This window comes from Podarcis vaucheri, assembly GCF_965113315.1.
Source record: "Podarcis vaucheri genome assembly, chromosome: 12".
NCBI lineage: Eukaryota > Metazoa > Chordata > Lepidosauria > Squamata > Lacertidae > Podarcis > Podarcis vaucheri.
The window spans coordinates 40,689,421-40,713,416 of record NC_138750.1 but is presented as its reverse complement, the minus strand read 5'-3'; the positions used below and the strand labels follow the sequence as shown (position 1 = coordinate 40,713,416).

General features: G+C 39.6%; 1 protein-coding gene across 1 annotated transcript in view; it reads right to left on the bottom strand.

Moving 5' to 3' along the window:
- MALRD1 (MAM and LDL receptor class A domain containing 1) overlaps positions 1-23,996 on the bottom strand; it is a 226,126-nt gene that overhangs the window by 165,513 nt on the left and 36,617 nt on the right. Inside the window, exons 10-19 of the mRNA XM_082193611.1 lie at positions 21,165-21,372; positions 20,359-20,505; positions 16,476-16,585; positions 15,560-15,739; positions 12,008-12,122; positions 9,888-10,034; positions 8,791-8,943; positions 8,099-8,204; positions 6,316-6,683; positions 5,147-5,568 (exon numbers count right to left, since the gene is read on the bottom strand). Coding sequence (XP_082049737.1) covers positions 5,147-5,568; positions 6,316-6,683; positions 8,099-8,204; positions 8,791-8,943; positions 9,888-10,034; positions 12,008-12,122; positions 15,560-15,739; positions 16,476-16,585; positions 20,359-20,505; positions 21,165-21,372 — 1,956 coding nt within the window. The remainder of the gene's footprint in view (positions 1-5,146; positions 5,569-6,315; positions 6,684-8,098; positions 8,205-8,790; positions 8,944-9,887; positions 10,035-12,007; positions 12,123-15,559; positions 15,740-16,475; positions 16,586-20,358; positions 20,506-21,164; positions 21,373-23,996) is intronic.

The following is a 23,996-nucleotide window of genomic DNA, read 5'->3' as shown; positions in this document are numbered from 1 at the left end:
CTTGCTTCGGGTAATGGGATATTGATTATAAAGTATAACACATTCTTTCAGGCTGGTCTTGGAGGCAGAGTACACATGGTGTGTACACAATCCATATCTATCCTGTATCTGTCCTAGCTGTGTTTTAAGTTCAGTACTGGGTACACAGATTTGTGTCACTTATTAAATAGAGGAGGAGACAGTAGCATGAACTGTTGGAGCTAGGTCTTCATTCAGGAAAGGCTACACTTGGCAAACCAAACAGAGGTGGCAAAAGACATTATTGGCTACCACTGTCACCTGCACATTTGTAACTGAGGCAAAATCAAGAGTACCTACCCCCAAACAAAAAAAACTCTTTTAGAACAGGTTGAATACTTCTTCCAGACCCATCAGTACCACTAACCAATAGTAACTGTTTTGCCTGGATGTTAGTGTTAAAATTAGAAGTACTTACTGTACATTCTGGACCTGTCATCATCTGACACAGTTGCCATCTTCTCCTGCCCATTTTCCACCCTTATACTCAACTGCATTCACATACTTCAAACTAATTTTCATTAATTGAGAACATTAATTGAGAAAATCCTGATAGTATGGTTTCTGCTGTTTCCAAACTGGGAGCTCTTAGGTCCAAACAAGACGTTACTTTAAGTGCATAGCAAGTTACTGTGTGCTTTTCTTTTCCATATTTACTGACTGGTGCTGAGGTGGCCGATTTTAATTGGGATTACAGGACGAGGCAATGGGATGATTAACCTTTTCCTTGGCAGCTGTGATCCCAATCACCCCCACCCCCACCCCTGAGGCTTAGGGAGGGGCAAAGACCCACCACACCTGTAATCAAACACGTAAAAATATAGCACAACACAACTGACCCTTAGATATATCCAAGATAATTCTTACAAATTGGCCTAAGAAATCTTGATTTCTGCTCTTCGTGATACATGGCAAAGAGGTTTTTCACAAAACTCCGAAGAAAAATTAAATGTTCTGCCATAGCTACCAATGTAAAGGTGCAAATAGTATCAGTTTCTTATCTACTTTTTTTTGTAGTGAAGAAAGATTTGTCAGAATTCGGTTCCAAAATGCAAGCCATTTTAAAAAGCATCTGCCAGCTGAGTATGTGCAAACCTCAGATTCCATTATATATACTGTACCATCCTCCAGGGAACTCATTTACCATGAAGCTAATTTCACATCTCATTTATTATCTGAATGAGGATAAATAGTTCCCGGTTTCTTTTAGCTCTAAGAACTTTGCAGATCCAGCTTGAATGAAACTTACAAGGCTCATACGTAGTTGGTCAAATATTACATAAGAAATAATTCTTAGTAAATGAGAATTATACATTATATTTAACTCACTGTATATTAAAGAGAAATACTGGTTATTTTTAGAACAAATTGAACTTTCTGTTATCTAAGACTGCTGCAGTAAGGACAAAGCTGATGCTATGGAAATTCATAGGTTAATATGTCTCTTGGCAGATATGAAAGCAATTCCTTCCAACAGTAGTATGACCCATTCTTCCCAATTCTTCCATAAGTTCTGTGGTTATTCAGAATGTATAGTTATTTAATCTACCTTCTGAGATTTTGAGAAGTTAACTTTGTGTTTTATAGCTGCTGGATTTTTCTTTTACTTTTTTCACAGCTCGTTTTATTCTGCGGTTTTATGGTATTTTAATATATATATGTGTGTTTACATTTCTTATTGTTTTAATTTGGGTGTATGTGTGCCATCTTCTATTTCTATTCTATTTTCAAAAGCAGAGTAGATTGTTTGTTTGGCCACAGAATGTGCACAGAATATTGGAAACATGAAATAATGAACAAGTGTGGGTCTTGATGTTGCAAGATAGACTAACAGGCAGCATGTGCTAACAGCTTCCATCTTATCAGCCTGAGGCCTAAAAGGAAGGGGGAAATTGTGTTGGACGGTTAATTAATTCAGACCCCAATTTTCCCCAGATCCTGGAGTTGTAAGCCACTTTAAAGGACCATGGAGGGAAAGCCCATGTCCCTTTGCCTCTAGAGCGGCTACTGATTCATCACTTTAAAAAAAGGCAATGCATCACCAAAAAAAAGAAGAAAAAAAAAAGAAGACATAGTTTTGTGTCATATCTGCATATGCTAATTTATTTATAGAGAAGCAAATCTAGAAATAATGACTATAATTTACATAGAAATATAATCCATTTTAGCAGCTTTTGGAAGACTGAGACTAGGTGAACTTTGTGCCTGCATAGTGTGCTGTCCAGGTACCAACGGTTGATGGACAACTTCAAGGCCCCTGCTGTCCCTTCCTATTTTTAAATAAGACTTGGGTCACACAGTCTTTCTAATAGAGGTCTGCCCTCTGTAAAGTAGGACACATCACTCCCCTAAGCTCCTCTGTCTGCAAATGAGTCACAATCTCTCTTCCCCTCTTTGTTGCAATTTAGTTTTTGTGCATTAGGAGCACAGACCAAGCTGATCTGGTGATGGAAAGATGGCATGCAAGTCATCCCACTCCTGTTCCTGTCCTATCCTTGCCCCACCTCTGCCTATTTCTCTATTTCTCTATGCTGTCACCATGATGCATCCTGTTGTGACTGAATGTGTTATATGCTCTAAGCAATTCAGTCTTTTCCAGATCTATGTGTTTACAGCAAAATGTAAACCAAGTTTTCTTGGATACTTTTTTCTACAGAACTGTGTAAGAGGAAAGACAAAGTAAAATATCTTTGTCTATAACACACTCATTTTCCTCCCTAAAGTTTAACGAATCAGCTATTTATGATTAATCATATAAGGCATCCTATAGCTAAAACTATTTTGAGAAACAAATGCTTAACTGCTTATAAATCATTAAACTGAACTAAGTAGCCAAGGCACAGAAAACTTTTCAGAGATAGGCCTTCATTCCTTTAAACAACACAGAAGAAACCATGAGATGAAAAATGAGATAAGATATAAGCAAATATGATAAATGCAAAGCAATTAATTTTAATCCAGTGTTTCAAAATTAAGAAAATTGACTTTAAAGTCAATGTCATTTTTCATCACGTTGTTGCTAATTCCAAAAATTGGGTCTATTTTTCATTTTAACACAGTGGGAGTTGAATCAAAAAGTCTTTGTATTGGAACTAATTAGAAACTTATTGCTTCCTCCTCTTCTGTTTCCCCTGCCCCATCTTTTCAGTAGAGACTAAATGCTTTTTTCTGAACCCATTTTTTATGTTCCTAAAAAACTAAGTGATGTACAATGGACCCTTTCCACAGGTTCACAAGTCAAAAGTATTATGAAATGAAAGCTTGTTCAAAAAAGGATGTGAAGGCCTAGGATTTCACAGACAATGGGCATCTAGTAGACAAGGATCTGACTGTAAGGGAGTTCACTTGCTCGCAAGCACTGTTTATGTAGACTGTGTGGCAAAACCTATTCAGCAACACCAAATGTTCCTTTGGTAAAGCCTTGCCCTGGACAATTCAGAAAAAAGTTAAGTCTTGCTTACACCTGAAGATCAGAGGGACTGGCTATCCCTCTGTACTAAAAGTGTCAAGAGCTAATTATCCCATTGTGATTGGAGACCCATGGACAGTTTTATGGTACTACAAACTTACAGTATGGGCAAATTTATTGTTCTGGGACCACATGAGCCATGTCCTTACTTCTAGTTGTACTGTCAAATAAAACTGAGCTGTATCTCTTCCATTTTGTAGTCTGGATTTCTGTTCCAGTGTACATGGCTTCTTTGATGCAGACAACTTTCCTATTTCTGAGACTGCAATATTCCCCAAGAATAAGTCCCTTAGACCTCAGCTGGATTACATCTGAGTAGACATGTATAGCATGTTGTGAATTTCATGCTAGACTTAAACAACATGAAAGTAAAGCAGTCTGACAGCAAATTATTTTGGCACAAAGTAATATTTTCTGTTAGTTTATGCTAGGGACTAGTGAAAACATCAAGTTTCTTCCAGCTCAGACTTTGGTAACTTGCCTATGGATAGTGATGTGACCAACAAAAACTGTATCTGCAGGACGTCAAGAGGAATCTAATATTTGAGAGTGTATGAATAAATATTTGGTTATTTAAATAGGTTGCTCTTTCAAGTACCGAATAATTCTTCACTCTCTAATGTTATGTAAATCATTGTTGCAGTTTTTCATGCAAAATTGCACACTAAATTCCCATTCTCAGCATTTTAGCAAATTCAGTCTGGGATATGTGGATAATGAGAATCACAAAAAGCAGCAGGGGTAATCAACTTATACGATGTAGCTATGTATGAACAGAACTTTGTAAGAGTCGTTAATAAAGACCTGCAGCAGTTATTATGGAATAATAAGATATTAGAGGCATTTTTAGTGGTTTCTTATAATTTGGCGGCGCCACATGGGGGCAATTAACACAGTTTCCAACCACACAGAATAGATAAAATCCAGCACATCTTAGGAGCAAATGTTAGGTGATAAACAAGCAAACTACTTGATGCCCTAAACTAACATTATGGGTACCTGATTACAGAGGCCTTTAGATTTCTATAGCTATTATTAAAGGCATAAGAAAGACTTTTTTGTATACCATTTTGCCACTGCTAGCCATTTATGTTTAATATATTTGATTAGTCTGAAACAACAGAGGAAACTCAAACAACTATATGGGGGGGGGGGATATAGAGTAGCACTGTACTCTGTGAATGAAACTTGCATCAGGAATTGATTTCCCACTGAAGAGAAAATCAAAGACTGAATGACACAGATCCAAAATTCCCTTCCATGGATGGAATGAGTTCACATTTATGAAACAGAACTTTTCCACCTATAACCTTCCACTGCAGCCTCCTGCATTCCACACCATATTGTGGCCCTCCCTCATTTTATGATCTTTTAGATGTGGCAGCCATTTTGTGCTATGCTACACCCAACACACAGCTATTTTATGACTCATGCCCACAACACTTCCACAGAATTCAAAATGTGCCCACTGGCCCCTAAAGGTTAGTGATCCCTTTACAATATATTTTGGTGTTAAATAGCCACAAAAGATATGCCCAGTTAATGTCTGGTCAGAAATTGGTTCAAAGGAAATGTGATCTAACAGTCAAACTTCCATTTGGAAAGGAAAGGAAAGGAAAAATCTTCATAAACGTTTCATGTCACTCTAAGCAAGCATACCTGAAATGGCTCTGAACTCTCAAGGTAGAGCACTTCCTTTATCCATCTGTCGCCTTGATCGCCAAATGTTTGCCACAGCAGCTGCCCCCTTGTATTGCTCACAGTTCTCTGGGAAACTGCCAGCCTGTAAATGTGCTTTCCAAACATATGATAATGGAAGCGAAAAATGCAGCTTTTCTTTCCATGTGCAAAGGTGGAGTTAAAGACTGGGCTTAGCAAAGCGGCTTGGTTTTGGAACATCTGTGGCTCTGAAGACTCAATGTAAAGATAATGCCCTTTGGCTGTGCCCAAAGTGTGGTCCTTCATTGGCCCGGTGTTAAAAGTGGAGGTTGGCCCTTGGTTTCTGGTCCAGTCGAAGTCATCAGCCACATCTTGTTCCCAGTTGCAGAGGCCAAGTTCAAAGTCGCACTGCAGCTCAGTTGCTGAAACCAGTGAATGTATATGCCTTTGATTTTTAAATGCCAGAGAGATGCCACATTCCCCTCCCCCCCGGAACACCACAGGTCAATACTATATGTGGGGCATTCTGCACAGAAGAAACTGGTGGCTGCCAGTTGTCAGCTGCTGAGAGGAGCTCTACTCGCACCCACTGACAGCAGAGCTTCAAAAACAGGACTTTGTTGTTTTTAAACGGGCTGCTGCCACTCTTGCTAACAGTAAGCCCCCCCCCTCTATACCTTGTACAGATCCCATCTCCCAGAACTAGCCACCTGTGAATGCAGGCAGCAAATTTGGTGAGGCCACTTTCGCTCAAGCAATACTGCCATATGTATCTATTTTCGGACACTTTCAATGACGAACGATAACTAACTTACATTGGTTAGTGTAAACTAATGGGATGTGTTAAATTGTTAGGCTTCTCATGCAGAAAATTCACCTGATTTCCAACTTATTCTTAGCACTGTGCTAAGAATGAGGCACCATTTAAAGGTTTGTAGGAAATCAGCAAATGTTAAGCCCAAGTGAGCAAAGGACTGCATTTTCTAAAATTCAGTTTCCACAGGCCTTGGTTTCTTTACGGGTGCAATCCTTCCCTCTTCTAAGTACTCAGTGTGCTAGGTCTACTGAAGTGAACAGAACTGTGATATCGCCTGAGACGCCAGCACAAGATTTACTCAGTGCTTGAAGTTGACCATTGCAATTTAAGGGGAAATGTTTCAATGTCTTACCGCATTTGTCTTCATCAGACCCATCTCCACAGTCATCAACAAGATCACACAATAACAAACTGTCGATGCAAGCCTTTGAGTCTTGGCACCAGAAATGATCAGGGCCTTCGCAGTTTAATGCTGGAGGTGGCATTGCACAGTTCTCAAAAGTTATATCATCAATTGCTGAGACACCATCATAAAATCCAAGGCTGACTTTATCTAGAGATAATTGAAATGGGTGTGGAAGGCGGCCAAGTTGAATGAAACCCTTTAGCCACTGATCTCCTTGATTGTAATATATCCTCCAAAGGGCGGTAGGATCTTTTTGTCCATCAACAAGCAATTGCATTTCTGCTGCTCCAACTGATAGTCCATAGTTGTAATACCTGAGAAGGGAGTCTAAAAGTTAGGGATCAACACCAACAATACACTGAACAAATGCACACAGAGAAACCAAATTTGCTCTCAAACACCTTTTTTTTGTAGTGTACCTATGCTTTGCTTAAGACACCAGGTTGTTACTTGAATTGACGCAGTTTAATTATGTGAGAAGGATAGACTGTCTTTCCTGACAAGTACTGTTGGCCTTTTTTTGACCCTTCCAATACTAATACTGCATATAAAGAGATTTACATACAAAAAAAAATGCAGTATCTGTATAATTCATTAATAGTAAGCAGAATTATAGCTGAAATGAGTCTAACCAATTGGTGCTATTTAAAGTGCGTAAGATCAGGAACACTGGCTTATCTACTCTTAATCAAGCTTCAGATTTTTAATCATTTAAACACTTTGAATTTGAGAGAACTTTGGATTTTTGAAGGGAATTTAAAATGTCATGGGCTCACAGAGACAGAAATGGCTAAGGTATTTTCAAGGATACAGAAACTCGAAAACTACAGTCAAGGAATTCAAGTTTCATTGTTAATAAGCCTGGTATGATCCTCTTTCTATTTCCTTTAAGAAGGACTGCTGGAAGGCTGAAGCCAGAAAGAACAAAACAGAAAAATCAGCCCCAAGAACGTTAAACAATCCAGTCAGAAAGAACTAGGAAATGATTTCTGACTGAAGTCCAAAATAAAATTAGAATTCACAAAATAATAGAGATGTTTAAATAGCACAAAATATTAATTAAATGATTTTAATTCAATTGAGTCTGGGGCCGGACCTACACTCATGATTTTTAACATTAAGGGTTAAGGAATGGTTCTGATAACCATATGGCCACATGACGTTCTACTTTTAACATTTATAATGCCTTATTAAAATGTGACACCAGAGGGCGCTGCAGAGCAGCCAGCAACTAGTAGTAGGGAGACAGTGTTTTGATAGAGGTAAGAAAAGGTTTACTTTAGAAGTATGTCCTGTAACATTTTCGAACAATATATCTAATATTGTTCTAATAACATCAAACAGGTCAGTGTAGATCCAGCCTAGAATTTAGTACACTACCACATGAAATACTTTGAAATCAATGATTTTGTCAGAGCAGTGGTGCAAGACCTGGTGCTATATCAATGTAATATGGTAATCATTGTAATAAACCAGGAGTTACACTAGTAGAAATGGGCCATAATCAGAATATACCAAGTAGTCAGACGTAGAAGCTGTAAATGTAATCAAAGGGTTTAACATTTTTCTTGGGTAGTGAATTTATCCAAATCTACTTTCAAAACAAATACTAAAAACGCATTCCACATATTGCAGAACAAAGCGCATACAATGACAAACACTGCCCTCTTTTTCATTTCAAAGGCAGCCGTGTCTTCCTCTAAACACAAAAATCAAACTTCATTCATACCAGAAGGTCACTGTGCAACCTGATCCAGCCTGGCTGAATTTTGGGCTTCGTAGCTGTGCAGTCTGTGAGAAACTGCTGCTGTTTCTTAGAATGAACATAAAGTGGCCTGTTAAGAAGAGCAAAATGAAATTATTTCCCCACTAAGTACATATAATAATTAATAATAATAATTTTATTATTTATACCCCGCCCATCTGACTGGGTTTTCACAGCAACTCTGGGTGGCTTACCACATATCTAAAAACATAATAAAGAAAAAAAAAAGCCACACAAATCTGTACTGCATCCCTTGAAAAGTGTTCTGACATAAAATTGCACCTATGGATGGTTTTCCTACTTAGATTGATTGAGATCATGCCTGGCATGACTATGTAGCAACCTTAGCCACATGTCCTGTATTTACTTTGAAAACAATGCTTTTTCCCCTGGTTTTCCAATAAGTGCCAGGTGACTGGGTCTAGGAGTCACCACCATTTTCATTCCTACAATGCCCCCAATACTGTGGGAAATTAAAATGGTGGTGGCTCCAAGACTTTGTCATCCCCTGATCATTAGAGTGCATTATGCTGCTGCCCACCATAACCACCAGTAAAACATCCCAGAGAAACCCCCTTATATAGGCTAGGAACCACCAAAGAATATTGTGCTGATGTTCCACTCACACCTGAAGCTGGCCATGGGTAAGACCTTACCTGCAGGTTGGTTATAGGTGTGGTCCCGTGCTGGAGCTTGCTTCTGGAAAGCAAGGGGTAGACCGCTTCTGGAGCTCCTTACCCAATCAAATGCATCACCCCTGGCTGTTTCCATCCAGCCACAGCTGTCTGTTTCAAAGTCACATTTAGCAGCTGGAATATATTTATTTATTTTAGTCTGCATCAATTTATCTGACAGGTTAGCAACCAGTATATGCAGAAGGACAAGATCAGTTGGAAGGGGAGGTGAACTGGAATGTGCCTAATTAGAAAGTGCTGTTCTGATGCCCCATAGCCCTGCAACCACCACAGTACAGTACTTCCTATGCTGTTCTGGAGGGTTCATCAACCTTCCAAGGCAGTTATTTGGAGGTGCAAGGGACTGCACAGGGAAGGGAGACCCAAGAGCACCTGCTTCTATGAACAAAACAGAGTTTGCACAACTTGTACACTTAAAAACAAATTGGTAGGCCAAGGGATCAAAGAAAGTCCATGTATGATCTAGAGTAGGCTTCCTCAACCTCAGCCCTCCAGATGTTTTGAGACTACAATTCCCATCATCCCTGACCATTGGTCCTGCTAGCTAGGGATCATGGGAGTTGTAGGCCAAAAACATCTGGAGGGCCGAGGTTAAGGAAGCCTGATCTAGAGTATTATTTAGCTTTGAACAGGTGTGTTCACAAGCTCCAGCTTTGCTCCTGTTTCCACTTGCCAGACATGTGTGAATCATCCTTATCAAATCAGTTAGAACACTATAGAGCCCTGCTGTGAGTGTCTGTATTAAGAGAGAGACAAGACTGTTTTAAGAAAGCAAAGCTGGAAGCAAAGCTGAATTCCTCCTTTGAAAAGTGAAGCTCTAGATATCACTTTCTGAGGTTCTGTTATTCTGACGAGTCATTTTCAATTTTAGTTTTAACCTGAGAAGTAGCCACAACTGTACACAAAGACATCAATAAAGACGCTGGGTGAAAGTGCTTCACCTTCTGTGTGGTTTGTCTTAATTAACTGATCCTGCTAATGAAATAGCCATAAGGCTATTGACATGCACATTTAAAGATCTTTAAGCATGAATTACAGATCAATGTGTTTTCACTTACAGCACAGGGCTTCGTCACTGCCATCTGGGCAATCAGGAGTGAAATCACAAAACTTGTCAGAAGTAATACAGTCTCCATTCTTACATGCCAACAATCCAGGTGGACAATAAAGAGATGAAGAATCAGAGGTTTCCAACATGGTTGCCCCTTAAAAAAACAGCAACACAGTTGCTTATTCTTGCCAGGAAAAAAACCAGCAGATAAAACTTTAAGTATTATCTACAGAACACATTTGCCATATTTTTGGCTCAGGGGTAGAGCACATGCTTTGTATGCAAAAAGTTCCAAGACTGAATTCCTAGTATTTCCAGATAAATGGGTCAGGTAGCAGGAGATAGAAAAGTTCTCTGCTTGAGACCCTGGAGATCAGCTCTCAGTCAGAGAAAACAGTACTAGACTAGATGTTAATCCTACTCAGAGTAGATCCACTGAAATAAGTGGGCATGACTTTCTTAATCACATTAATTCCTGTAGGTTTACACTGAATAAAACATAGTTGAATTTCACCCAGTGAGTAAACTTTTGTTGGCTATAACCCCCAATCCTTTCCTGCCTTAGCAACACTTCTTCTTTCCCTTCAACTAATGTATTCAATATATTCTTCAGTCTGCAGAAGTAGTGGGGTTTTAATTCAATGTTTGTTGCTGTATGATCAGGAGAAAGGCTTGCAAAATTGTCCTGATCTTGTGGGCCATCGATGGTCAATGGCTTTACAAATCCATAGTTTAGATTCTGCAGGTTCCATGACAGTCAGAAGATTCTGTACCACATGCCAAATTCTGCACATACTGAATCACATAATAATGTGAGTCCTGCATTGGACTACATCTGATAAGACTTCTGTAAATTATTCTGCTGCGTGAGGTGAGAACTGAGAGACTCCCTACTCGATATTCCTTCACTGTTTTGAATACTGCTAGCTATTCACACAGGGCCCTTATGTCTAATTGGGGAATACTCATGTACAAACCCATGCACACAGGCTCAAAGTGTGATGTCCAAGATGTCCAATATACAGTCTAGAGATTAAATATGTGATTTGAGTCTTTATGTACAGAACTGTATGTGCATATGCACCAACTGGGCATGCATGTAAGGCAGCATGAAGGCAAGCAAAGCTTGCCCCACCCTTCTTAGGGTATACTGGATGTCAGGGAACTGCCATCAGAGGCACGGGAAAAGGAGAGGGTCTCTGATTCTGCAGGGGAAGGTCCAAGCGCTAGAGGGAGACTCAGCCGAGAGGAAGGGGAAAAGAATGAGTGTAACACCAGGGATCCAGGAGAGCAACGGGACAGGGAGGTGCGGGGGCTCTAGGACTCTTCGTTGGAAGTTAGCGAGGAGAGCCCAAGCACCCCGCTGCCCACGCCCACCCTGCGCAGGAGACTCCCGCGCAGTGAGAGGCGGAAACAATTGGGCGTCAAACAACTCTTATGTTGGCAACGCTTTAAGAAACACCCACAGACAGATTCTACAAGTGACTAAGGGCAGCCACGCTAATATGGGCTGCGTAGTCCGGAGGGTTTAACCAGGCAATCCGATGCTCAAACGGAGCAGGATTACGCACGAGTAACTCCCAACCACTACACTTGAGTATCTGTCATTGGCCATTGAATAGATGTAAACTCTGACATGCATGAGTCTAAGACATCCTCAAAACATAGGTACTGATACAAAAACCTATACTTGGGAATCAGCTACATAGCTGTGTTTTAAGCACATTATACAAATGTGACACTAGATGGTGATTGTGAACAAATTCAATATATATTTTAAAACTTAAAAAAACAAAACATTTTCATAGCGTTTTTTATGTGTCTAGATTCCACCCCAGAACGCACACAAGAATCAATCATAGGGAACCAAACAAAAACCAAATCACAAAACCTCATAAACTTGTAATAAGCCTGCTGATTCCAGCTAAGACGGCAGCCCTTTATCAACTCAACTGGGAGTAAGTGCCATTGAACTTCACTCCATGGAACTTACTTCTGCGTAGAAATGTATAGAATGACGCTGTAACTATACCATGCCTAAGGAATATATTTTTGTGGAAGCATAAACAAAGGGAGAACAATTAAATAGGTCAGCAAACCAATTTGAAAATGCTGCTCTGTACTTACCTTTTTGTTCAGTACTTGAAAATGATTTATAATTAGTCCTACAGGCCTTTGTTATACTGATGTCATCAACAGCAACAAAGGCTTTTGTTGACTGAACAGTGGCTTGCAGAATTATCTGCAATTAAAATAACCTTATTAAATACTACTTATACACGTATGCTCTGTGTTTAAAAATTAAATACACTTGAAGTTAAATTCCATTTGCAAACAGCCTGGGATTTTTTCAAAATATGCAACTATTTTAGCAAACAATACCATAGATATGTCAATTCCTCAAGTCTCGTTAATAATTACATTTAGTATTGAACTACGGTATGTAATCTAAAAAATATTATCTCACTCCAAAGTCAAAACATAAGCCTCATTCATCAATCAATCAATTCTTTATTGCAGTCCAAACACCCAACAGAGTTCAATGCATACAATATACATTCATAGCATATAAAATACATTAAAAGCACACAAACTGCTTGGGCAGATCATAAGACTTTTCAGACTTTTATCTAATACAAATTGATCTCTGATCTTGGCCACCTCAGACAGAAGCTTGGCAACAGCCAAAGTCACACTAGGAATCCTATCATCCAGTAGGAATTTGGAATAGAAATGGCATAGAATTTCCCTGTAGATTTGCCAATAGTGGGTTACTCATATGTTGTCGGGTCTTGCTTATAGTCTTCAGGACAGGAGAATGTGCTTCGTGCATTCTACTTCCTGATTACTACAGGGAGAAAATCTTGCAAAGTAAGGAACAGCGGTAAATTTACCTCGGAGCATTTCCGAGGGGAACACATTAAATCTGGACATAGTAAAAAGTCTACGATAATTGACAACTGTTAAATTCTTTAAATATTCAGCTGTGAAAAACAACCCGACATACTGTATACTCATGGCATTCGGTGAGCAGGATGAGTATGCAAATCACAGAAGGCAATATCCCACAATCTTTGTTTTACTGAATTAAGAGCAGTGTAATACCCCATTATGTAAGAGAAGGTCTGAGGACAAACCAATTGAAGCATCTTTTGGGGCAATAAGTTTGGACCAACAACTGAAGTACTCATCCTGAGATAAATGTAGGAGTGACCCTGTGCCCAGTTTGAAAACACTGGCATTAAGCCAGTCAGAATTCTATTCAGTATTCCAAGATCAAGAGCACTGCTTGAAAGAATATCATGCACATACAATATACACAAATATCATGGCTTAGGAGATTGGGGAATATGGATCAGACTAGTTTAGAAGCCCATCATAACTGTGCTAGTCATATATCATCCTCAACAAGGGAATGCAGGTCACACAGAGAGAAACACGTCTAAGGTTTGCATTACTCTCTACTTCCACACCTCTGAACTGTAAAAACTCAAGAGGAAAAGAAAGGCAACTGAAAAATAGGGTAAAGAAGTGCATAATCCAAGTGGAAAGGGGGTCAATTTCACAACGCACAAACATCCACCATCCAAACATCTCAAGGGCTAAGGAAGGGACCATAAAAAGTCATAACATCCAATACCCAATTCATACAACAGGGCCTCAGCAACCATGTTAGCGGGAGATTAGAATAGGCTGCCTGAGTTACACGGCTTTCTAGATGAGCAGAAGTCATTGTTTGCAATTCAGTTTGATTCTCCCATTAATTCATTTTTGCCATCCCCACCGAAGCCAACAAGGCATTTTCACAATGAGAAATAATATCTATTGTGATATTTTGTGTAAACACATAATGGCTGACAGCTAACAAATAGAGCCACATTTTATTGCGGGGGTCACTGGAGGGCTATGCGTTGCCCTGTTGAGAAATAGCTGTTTGCTTAAGGGCCTCATAGAAGTGAAATATGACTGAAGCACAATGCTTAAAACAGAAGCCTCTCTTGCGCTATAAATATTTATGGTGTCCAAGATGAAGCGAAGTGGGCTTGTGCAGTAAGGGTGCTTTTTATGGTACATTAGCTCAACAGCAGACTCCACATTAGAATCACAGAGAGTTGGGGTGGAAGGGAGGAACGACAGTGACGTGTTCTGAGGAATTCATATGTCATTTTAAGAACTTGGCTAGAGAAACATTGCCCATCAGTGACAATACCATAATTGTCACTGGTGGGGAAGCTGCCAAGTTATTAACACACATGTATGGCAACTTAGGGCACTGTCAACAGGGTATAAGATAGGAGTGGGAAGGCCTGCATTGTCGCCTGCTCTCCTATGCTGCTCAACTCTCTGCTCCTCAGACTAGGAAAAAACTAACCTACACAAAGGAATGCAGCTAAGGAGTGGCTGAGTGGGGAAAGCCTTTGAGTCAGAAGTCATAGCCAAGTACAATTCAATAAATCTTGGCTTCAACAACTTCCTATTGGTAAGGCTCTGGTAACCTAAGCAACAGAGCTGCCATTTATGCCCACCTTTGCACACTGTTAGGGAAAGGGAGGAAGGTGCAAGATGACAGAGGAAAACTGAAGGTAGGGAAGATACGCTGCAGAGGAGGCCAACAAGGAAAGAAAGCATCCAGAATTCACCAGGCATTCTCAAGATTATTATTTTTTAAAGTCCAATTCAGCCCAGCCTGAGCTGAGATGTTGGGAGCTTGCCTATTCCTACTTATGTTGTTAGTTTAGACATAACATCATATTTGCCAGGTACGGGTATATTGCAGGGACCAAAAAAATGGTGACAATACTGTAAGTGGAACACCATAAATGAAGTTACTAAAAAGGCTGTGCATGATTAATGAGCCTGAAAGGATCAGTTTCACATAGACTATGATGGAGAACCCATGGTCCTCCTGTTGGACTCCAGGTCCCATTACTGACAACAAGTATGGCTAAGGATGATTGGGGGTGTAGTTCAGCAACATCAGAAGGATCCTACTCCAGCTATGAACCTGATCTGACTCCTAAAACAATTTTATCTAGCCTGGCACCCCTACCAAATTTCAGTCAAAGTATGTGGAAAGTCTCACTCATACCAAAAATAAAATATTTTTCAAACCTTGTAAGAAAATATATTCTACATCATCTTTTTAAATTTTATATAACTGAATATCAACATCATTGGAAAGCTCTTCCTCCTACTTTCCTACAGAGTCTGATTAGCTGTGAAGGGATTTAGCTTCTGGATGTGTGTATAGAAATCATAATGGCTCCTGAGAAACTGGCAAGCCCTTCTCTAAATGCTACTTACAACTATCTACTAGAATAAACATGATCTCTAGAAATGTGAAATTCTGAATTTTCTGAAATTGTTTCTAAACCAATCTTAGATACATACTATACCATACTATCTAGGAGCATTCTCCTTTATTTTTCCTTTCAGCTGAAGTAATTTATTGGGTTGGATCCATACCAAGTTAGTTGAATTTAAGTCCCACTTGAATCAATGGAACAAATTAGTTTTAATTTCAAATTATCTCCATAGGAACTAGGACAACCGGCTTAATCTGGATCCAGCCAACTACATTGTTATTGTTAAAGTTTTAAAGTTATTTTGCAATGAGGAATACCAGCAGCAAATAACCACTTGCGTACACTTGTACCGTGGTGCAGGTAAGGGGCTTACCTGAAAAGGTCCTACAATTTCATCACCAGTGATATTTCTTAAAAGGACATTTGCTTTTGTCCACTGCATTGTCCTCTTGAAAGGCTTTGAGTTATGTAAGCTTTGCAAATCCCCATCAACAGGAGTTCGAAGAAAGACACTCAGCTGGGAATCGTGGGACAACTGATACCAAAATCTCATCTGTTGGAAGGATTTTTAAAATGAAATTATGAACCCCTTCAATGGATCACAGAACAATCAACTATGAATGAACAGTATCTTTCCACGTACCCTTTAATCACAAATCTAATGTAACTGACCTGCAAGCATCCTCCAGTCTCCCCCCAAAACCGACTGGGCTTTTAATTTGTTATTGTCAAACACTTAGAAACTTTGAGGTTGCAGCACAGAAGAAGAACCTTTCTTTGGCCTTTTCGCAGAGTCAAGAGCTGGCAGAGAAGCTGCCAGTGCCTCTTGCAGTGGGGGGAAATATGGGGAAGGGGCCAGTAGCAATGCTGCTACTGCTGCAAAGAGGAAGATGGGGAACACAAGGGGCTCTCCAGTGGGTGAGTTCCAGTGTCAGCAGGGGCACTGGCAGGGACATTGACAGTGGGGTGAGGGCATTTGTTATACCATGCCAAAGACCCCCTGAAATCTGGTGTTGACCCTGCCCAAGGGCATCTTGCAGGCTGCTATTGGGGTGGATTGAGCTAGGACTGGGCTTGGCCCTCCAGGTGTTGTTGGTGTATAAGTTCCTGTCCCCAACCACTGATCATGCAGGCTGGGGATAAAGGGACTTGTAATCTATCATCATCTGGAGGGGGCTGCATGTTTCCCAACCCTGGGCTAAAAGCAACATATGGTCTAATTCAGTTGGCTAAACAGGAAGACAAAAACTGCTTATGCAAAGGGCGGCAAGGAAATATCACAAAGTTACCTGGCAATACAGAGCATCGCTGGGGAGTTTTGTAAAGACTGGGCTGCTGAGGTGAGAAATTATAGGCTTAGTGTTTGCCTCCGGTGAGCCAGTCACATAAATAAAGGTTCCTGAAATATAAAATAGGGAGGTTGTTAGGAACATTCATTGCCTGAAAACATAAATGACATGAGCATGCCTTTAATGCACTTCTTGGGGACATTCTTCTTCAAGCCTTGTTGATAAGGTCTTATTCAGACCTAAAAATAAATTATGTCCTGTGCATGCAAGCCTAGGTTTTCCACTTGCAGTTCTCTAGCCTCTGGCTCGTGCACTTCATCCTCCCCTCTCCTCTGGCATGGAAGATCAGAAGTTTTTGCTTCCATTTTTAATGAACAACAGTTAAGTATTACGTCTGAATGCGGACAAACTGGTTACTCTTATCTAGGTATTGGCGAAACTGCCACATCAGTTTGCATTTTGCTTTAAGAACCTGTGAAAATCTGTGTGAATTTCTGCAAATACGTGCACTTTTGTATAGAATTTTGCCTAATGCACACACACGCAAAGCAATTTCCCCCAGTATAATGCTTTTACGTATATCATTTTCACCATTCTGTGCTTTTTTACACACACTTTAATATACATATTTTTATTTACATCGCTTGGCTAGAGAACTGCAAGTGGAAAATTGGAAGTGCAAATTTAACAGGAGAACCCTTTTTTGCTTCAGATAACATTTCACAAAGTGCCAACTGAATTGAATCCCCCCTCCCCCCTGTTTCTGATCTTAACTATAGTTTACTGAAACAGGCCAACTTCAAACTATTTATGAAGCTTCCTTGTTTTAATAAATCGTAATTATGATTAGCCACAGTTTAGAGGTAAAAACAATGCTAACTGTGGTTAGAGTAAATTGGAAGCTGAAATTTCAGATCTCTTCCTCACGGCCACACCAGGAGTGAGGAGGGACAGCACACAAACTCAAGGCTCATGTATGAAACAACAGAACACTGCATTCAGTTTCTGCTTGCAGTTTTCCCATAGACATCTAGTTGACCACTGTAAGAGCAGAATGTTGAACTAGATGGGCCTTTGGTCTGATGCAGCAGGGTTCTTCTTAGGTTCTTAAGTTCTTCTTGTTTATTATTATATTTGTACCCAGTCATAGTAAGTTTTGTAAATTCTCAGCAAACTTCAGAAGCTGACTCTTAGACTATTAATCCTCTCATCCTTTCCAGTACCACTGTTCCTATCAGACTTTTATCCATCCCCTCCACCACCATCCTGCATGGCTGCTTTTTAACTTTAAATAAAAGGCATGAGAGCTAATCATGGATCCCCTGATATCTCATCTAGTTTGGCCCTTAGATTTTAAACCAACGAAAGAGACATTACATGCTGAGTCATGGAGTGATTAATTGCTTTGCCCGAAGTACTCTTCTTCCACTGGCACTACTCAAAGAGATCACTCTGGCGTTTATTGCTCAAACGCTGATTGATGCTGAAGGGGCCTCTGCTCCCTTTTCACCCATCTCCCACTATTAGCACAAGGCTTGTTTTCAGAGCAGAGTACATAAGGTCTCATCTGGGAAGACAAAAGTATGTTTCCATTGCCCTATACAGTGTTGCAAACTATGTTTGGAATTAATGTAGTGCACAGACGATCAATTAAATTGAGCAAACAAAGCAAATTCTGCATTACAACTAGTGCATATATACCGCTAATGAAGCTCTAGTCCTGAACAAGCAACAATAGCTTGCTAACTTTGAAAGTTATCAGGAGGAAGAGATGAAACTCATTGTAATGAAAATGCCTTTCCCCCTCATTTACAACTGTTTCTCTTGGTCCCATGTGGCGCTGAAATTGACTAGACCATAGCACATTATTTTGGTTTAATTATTTCACTTGGAAGAGAACTGCAAATTTAAAGCTACATGAGACCAGTCCTACTTGGTCTTGAATGTGTTTGAGAGATTTAATGCATGCCATTAATAGAAAAATGTCTTTAAAAAGAATAATTTAAAGTTATTGAAATCGTGTGGAACCGTTGCCCAAAAATGGGCACCCGTGTTCTGCTTTTCTTCCTTATTGAAGCACCACATGATAATTTGCAGGGATAAAGGATTTGTATGCCATGTATGCACCAAGGCGTTTCCATCTGCAGCAGCGCAACTGGATGCCTTCATCTGCTCCACCTGCAACAAAACATGTATCTCCTGTATCAGTCTTTGCAACCACAGTAAGCACTGCAACCTTCCAAGAGTTTGACTTCAGCCCCAATGGCACACTCCTCCATTTTATCTACCCTCCATTGTCTCCTGAGACAGACGGACGCCAGCAGCAATGCACTGAATTACCCATATACATTGAATTAACTGTATGTGCAGCTAATTATACATGCATGCCATTTGTATGTGTGTCACACACACTAAATGCTCTGTGATAAAAAGGAAAGCATGTCATGAAAAATGATCATTCATTTATTTATAAAAGATGAGGCGTCAGGCTTTGGTAAGGAGGCATGAGGCTCTGACAGGGTGCCTGAGCACACCCACCTCCTTCCCAAAGCTGGAAAAGCGCTAACTAGGCTTTGGGAAGGAATTCTAGGACCCTGTGAGAGCCCTGCACACCTCCTTCCTCCTTCCCAAAGACCAGCGTTTCGTTTACCCGGCTTAGGGAAGAACCATCCTGCTCTAACTAATTGTAGTTTCCCATTTCATTCCAACCAGGTAACTAGTTATCAGCTTCAGAACAAGCCAGAAGATTAAACCATGGTTTAAAGTTGGTTGGATATTGTGGCTCTAGAAGCTCCTGGTTCAAATTAAACAAAGAACTATGATTAATTAGGGGCTTCCTGGTTTGATTGTGCATGCTGCAAAGGAAGGAGTGAAGAGGCTGCATGCATGGGCAAAAAGCTTATTCATATCTCAGATTATTATATTGAGATATAATCATCTCAACTTGGACATTATCTGTTCTCAACCACATTGAATCATCTATTATGTATGTTATTCAGTTTCTCTCATCAACCTGCCAGCACAGGCTAGTACTTTTAAAGCATGTTAGCAGTCTTATAGATCATGGAAGCCCAAAGCATGAGCTGGATTTTTTCTCAAGAAGTCCACAGGCTTGACATTGTTATTTGTGCTAGTGGGAGGAGGGAAGCTTAATTAAAGATCTAATCAGGACTGTCAAACTATCAGCCTGTGGATTTGAGCGACTACAGATATGCACTATGTAGGAGATAACATCTTTGAGAGTTTTTAGAACGGAGCATTTTAGATGACAATGGTACTGTTCTACTAAAAAAACAAACAAAAAAAAACAGCTGGCAAGCTTCCACAGAAATCTACATGTTACCTATTAATGGTATACCAAAATGACCAATAATATGGAATGCCAGAGTCCTTTCCAGTGCTATGGTTCTGTGATTAGGTGGACCTAAATCTCATTGATTCAGGAGCATTTAGGATTGACTGCTATCATTCTACATGACCCAAATAGCTGTCTGTCTTTACCCAGTGAAAGAAGAACTAACCTTAGAGCTGGTAATAATTTGCACATTGGGCAGTGCCTGATGGCAAATCAGTCAGTGACAGCAACAGTAGGGACGAGTGAATGTGTCTTATTTCTGGTTCACATTACTTTCACAGGTTTTTACCTATAATTCTGTCCTGTTTGATTCCTGTATTAATCTGAATTTTTAAAACATCCTCTCAAACTGCATATTTAAATGTGCATTTTTTACCAATATATGCATTTAAAAGCATACTGTTTATGTTTAAGGCACTGGAAATACAAAGTAATTTGGTCCCCAAGACTGCATATTTGAAAGTTAATACATATACCGGTATACATACAATGTGTTTGAAAGCTCAGAAAAATGCTGTAGCATCTCACCCTTATTGCTGCTAGTTGTATGATCTGTTCCAGGAAGGAGGGAATCCCCAGAAGTTTGTGCTTTCATTATCTTCCACTGTACATCCTTTGTGTTCAGTGTCTTCCATTCACAAAGGTCAGACTCAAAGTCACAGAGGGTGTAATTTGCTATTGAAAAAACAAACACAAATAGAGTCAAGGGGGTGGGTGGGAAACTGATACAAAAATGTCACTGCATTATTATCTAAATTAATCTGTCTTAATAAAGCAACCATTGGGGTTTCACATTCAAATCCAAAAAGTTTATTTAAAACGGAAACTATGTGAAGACTTTAAGAGATCTATTGCCAACTGCAGCAATAAATTTAACACAAAAGTCTTTATTCAATATGAAGATCTTAAACTGAAGATTAAAAGTAGGGGATAAGTTTCCTAATTAATAACTCAGTTGGCACATATACACAGAAAAGCCCTTATGAGTGCTGTAAAACCATACTTTTTTCAATATAAAAACAACCAGGAATGACACCTGAAAAGCAGTTATAATTGCAATCAGGCTATCTGTATAGTAAGGGATTAGCCCAACAGTGGTTCTAAAGCACTGAAATGTTCTTGCATTCAATTTACTAGTTTAGGCTTGAATATGCATTGGCCTTATTCAGATGTAACACTAAAGTATGACCAGAGTTTCCTGTTACATTCAAACTCAGGGAAACTCTGGTTATTGCTAAATTATCGTTTGTTTCTAATATTCCTTTCTATAGCGTAAATGCTTTCACTCGTCCTTTTGGCACTGTACCATCTTTGGAACAGGTGATTTAACTTACCACAAGCTGCTGGATCTTCATCACTTCCATCCAAACAGTCCAGCTGGTAATCACAGGCCAAACTACTGTCAATCCATTGGCCACTGGCACAAGCAAATCGTTCAGAAGAACAAACCTCTGGCAAGTCTGATGTTGTGTTTCCCACAAAATGAAAGTGATGCAGGCAGATGGTGCTCATGTTGCTTTCGACTGTTCCTTCTAAAAGAAGCTGCAAGAATGGTTATTATTTTATATTTACCAAATTATTTCAATGGAAAGAGGAACAAATGGAAACTGAGGTGTTAACATGGTTAATGTATTTGCTCAGTGTTTCATGCAACCTCTTTTAACATTTGTCCTGATTAATGTAGGACATGAGCCACAGATAAAGTCATTACTTATGTACCACATTTAATGCACTTTCTATGCACAGGCCCAATTTTGTGCAACATGAGCATGCTAGCAGCACATCCACACACAAGCCATTAAAGGATAGTGTGCTAACATTACATAATAATGCTAAAAGTGTATGTACATTATATGGGACATGTGTGGTATATGCCATAGCTTGCATACTGTATGAAACAAGCCTGTGCTTCAGTTAACCAACTGGATTGGGTATAATTTTTTTCAATGTGAAATCTAAGCTGCCTTCATGCAAGAATTACATGAAGGAGCTATGGGGCTGAATGACTGCTCCTGTGGTCTGTTGGCTTCCCCTTGCCACATGTCTAATGTATATGTATTAGGCATGAATATTTGTGTGCCTTCCACATGAGCTGGAATCCCAATCCTGGAAAATTCTAGTTCTCATTGAAAGCCTAACACCTAAAGGTCTATCCATATAGGGTTTTCCCTGCGGATATGCTTGCCTATTGCCCGGATGTCAGATACTGAGCCAGAAGAAGCTGAATGAGCTCAGGGCCAGAGGAAGCCCTGAAGCACCTTTCTGCAGATGATGCCCATTCATGTGTATAATGCACATAGGGGCTCCAATCAATGCTCAGTTAAAAGTTGTTAAGATTGTTGGCTGCTTATGAGGAACAAATCCACATGAAGTCACTGGGACTAACTTCCAGGTAAACACGCATATATTGATTTGGTTGCACTTTCGTAAAGGCCAAACAGGCTCATGTAACTCCATTTTCTAACATAATTTCCACTTGTGTAATATACACAAGCGGATCAATTCAAGAGCCCTTTAAAATGATGAACTGTTGAAATATATTCAATATTACAGCAAACTGAATGACAGCTGGTGCAAAAAGAAAGGACAAGTTAACACACACCAAAGCCATTAGCAGGGATGGAGAGGTAAGTACTCAGATTTCCTATCTTTACAAATCTCCTTCTTTGGAAAGCTCACAAGAGATCAGTATATAATCCATTTTGCTTCCCCGCTACAATTCAGTCAGAGCCTTCCTATAGGCCTTTAACCCCTACAGACGTGAAATAAGGTACTTTACCTTCCTAAATCTTAGTTATAATTGTGTCAACAGGGCCAGAGTAAGTCACAGTACACTGAGGTGAATTGCAGAGCAGATCCCAGCTCAAGTACTATCTAAATACATTGGTACCTTGGGTTACAGATGCTTTGGGTTACAAACACTTCAAGCTACAGACTCTGCTAACCCGGAATTAGTACCTCAGGTTAAGAACTTTACTTCAGGATGAGAACAGAAATCGTGCGGTGGCAGCGGGAGGCCCCATTAGCTAAAGTGGTACCTCAGGTTAAGAACAGTTTCAGGTTAAGAACGGATCTCCGGAATGAATTAAGTTCTTAACCAGAGGTACCACTGTAGGTAAGCATTGTTGGTTGCCCTTTTCAGCCAATGCTGCTTCCTGATTTTATTTTTAATGGCTCACAACTGAAATTGTTGGTTTTGAGGACTGCCCCATTGCACTTCCCAGTACAATGAAGTCAGCCCTGATGCGTACTGGCATGCCTTCACCAGTCAGCTTTGACATCCCTCATCACTTGCAAGGCTTTGGTTCAACCCACAGAAGATCGGCTGGGCATGAACAACAGATTAGGAGTAGAAGGATCTGTCCATTTCAGTTCTCTCTGTTTCTCATTTTTCCAACCTTATAGTTGGTTTTTCACATATTGCAACGATTTGTGATTACAAGCAAAATCCTCATGAAAATCCACTTGCATTTTAGTGTGAATTTCTCCTAATAAACACATTTTATATGTAGTACTAATATACACATTTCTGCAAGCAATTTCCCCATATATAATGCATTTTTGGATGTTATTTTCACCAACACCTTCATTTGTATGCACACTTTCCCTAATTTATGCATTTTTAAAAAAAATTGCTGCTTGGTTGGCAATCTGTATTACCACAGATTGTGGTAAAAGTGCAAATTTTGAAGGATAGATGTGTTTCTATTTGCATATTGTTTAAAAAACTGTGAATTTGATAGATTTGGCTTTTAATGTGTACTGAATCAAATTTCTCCTCTGTCCCTACATTGAGAGATCAATAGGGAAATGATACTGCAAACCAAAGTTGTACATTCTCCTGCTACCTTAGAATATTTAAAGTAGCTGATAGAGTCTCTGAGTTGCAGTCTGGCAACTCTTATGGGGAGAGAGGAGGAAAACACTTTAAAAAAGAAAAGAAAAGAAAAAGGAATCAAGGATGGTATTTGACAAGGTCAGATATTTCATTGCTTTTATTCTCTGCTCTAGATCCACAATGTACAGACTAGTCTATCTCCTAAGCAGTTCAGTTAATGCTCAATCAATTTCAGAATATATATATATATATGCGCAAAAAACCATATTGTTTGTAAATAATTCTCCTTTTAGGATTCAAATAAGGCATGAATTTCACAACTGGATGA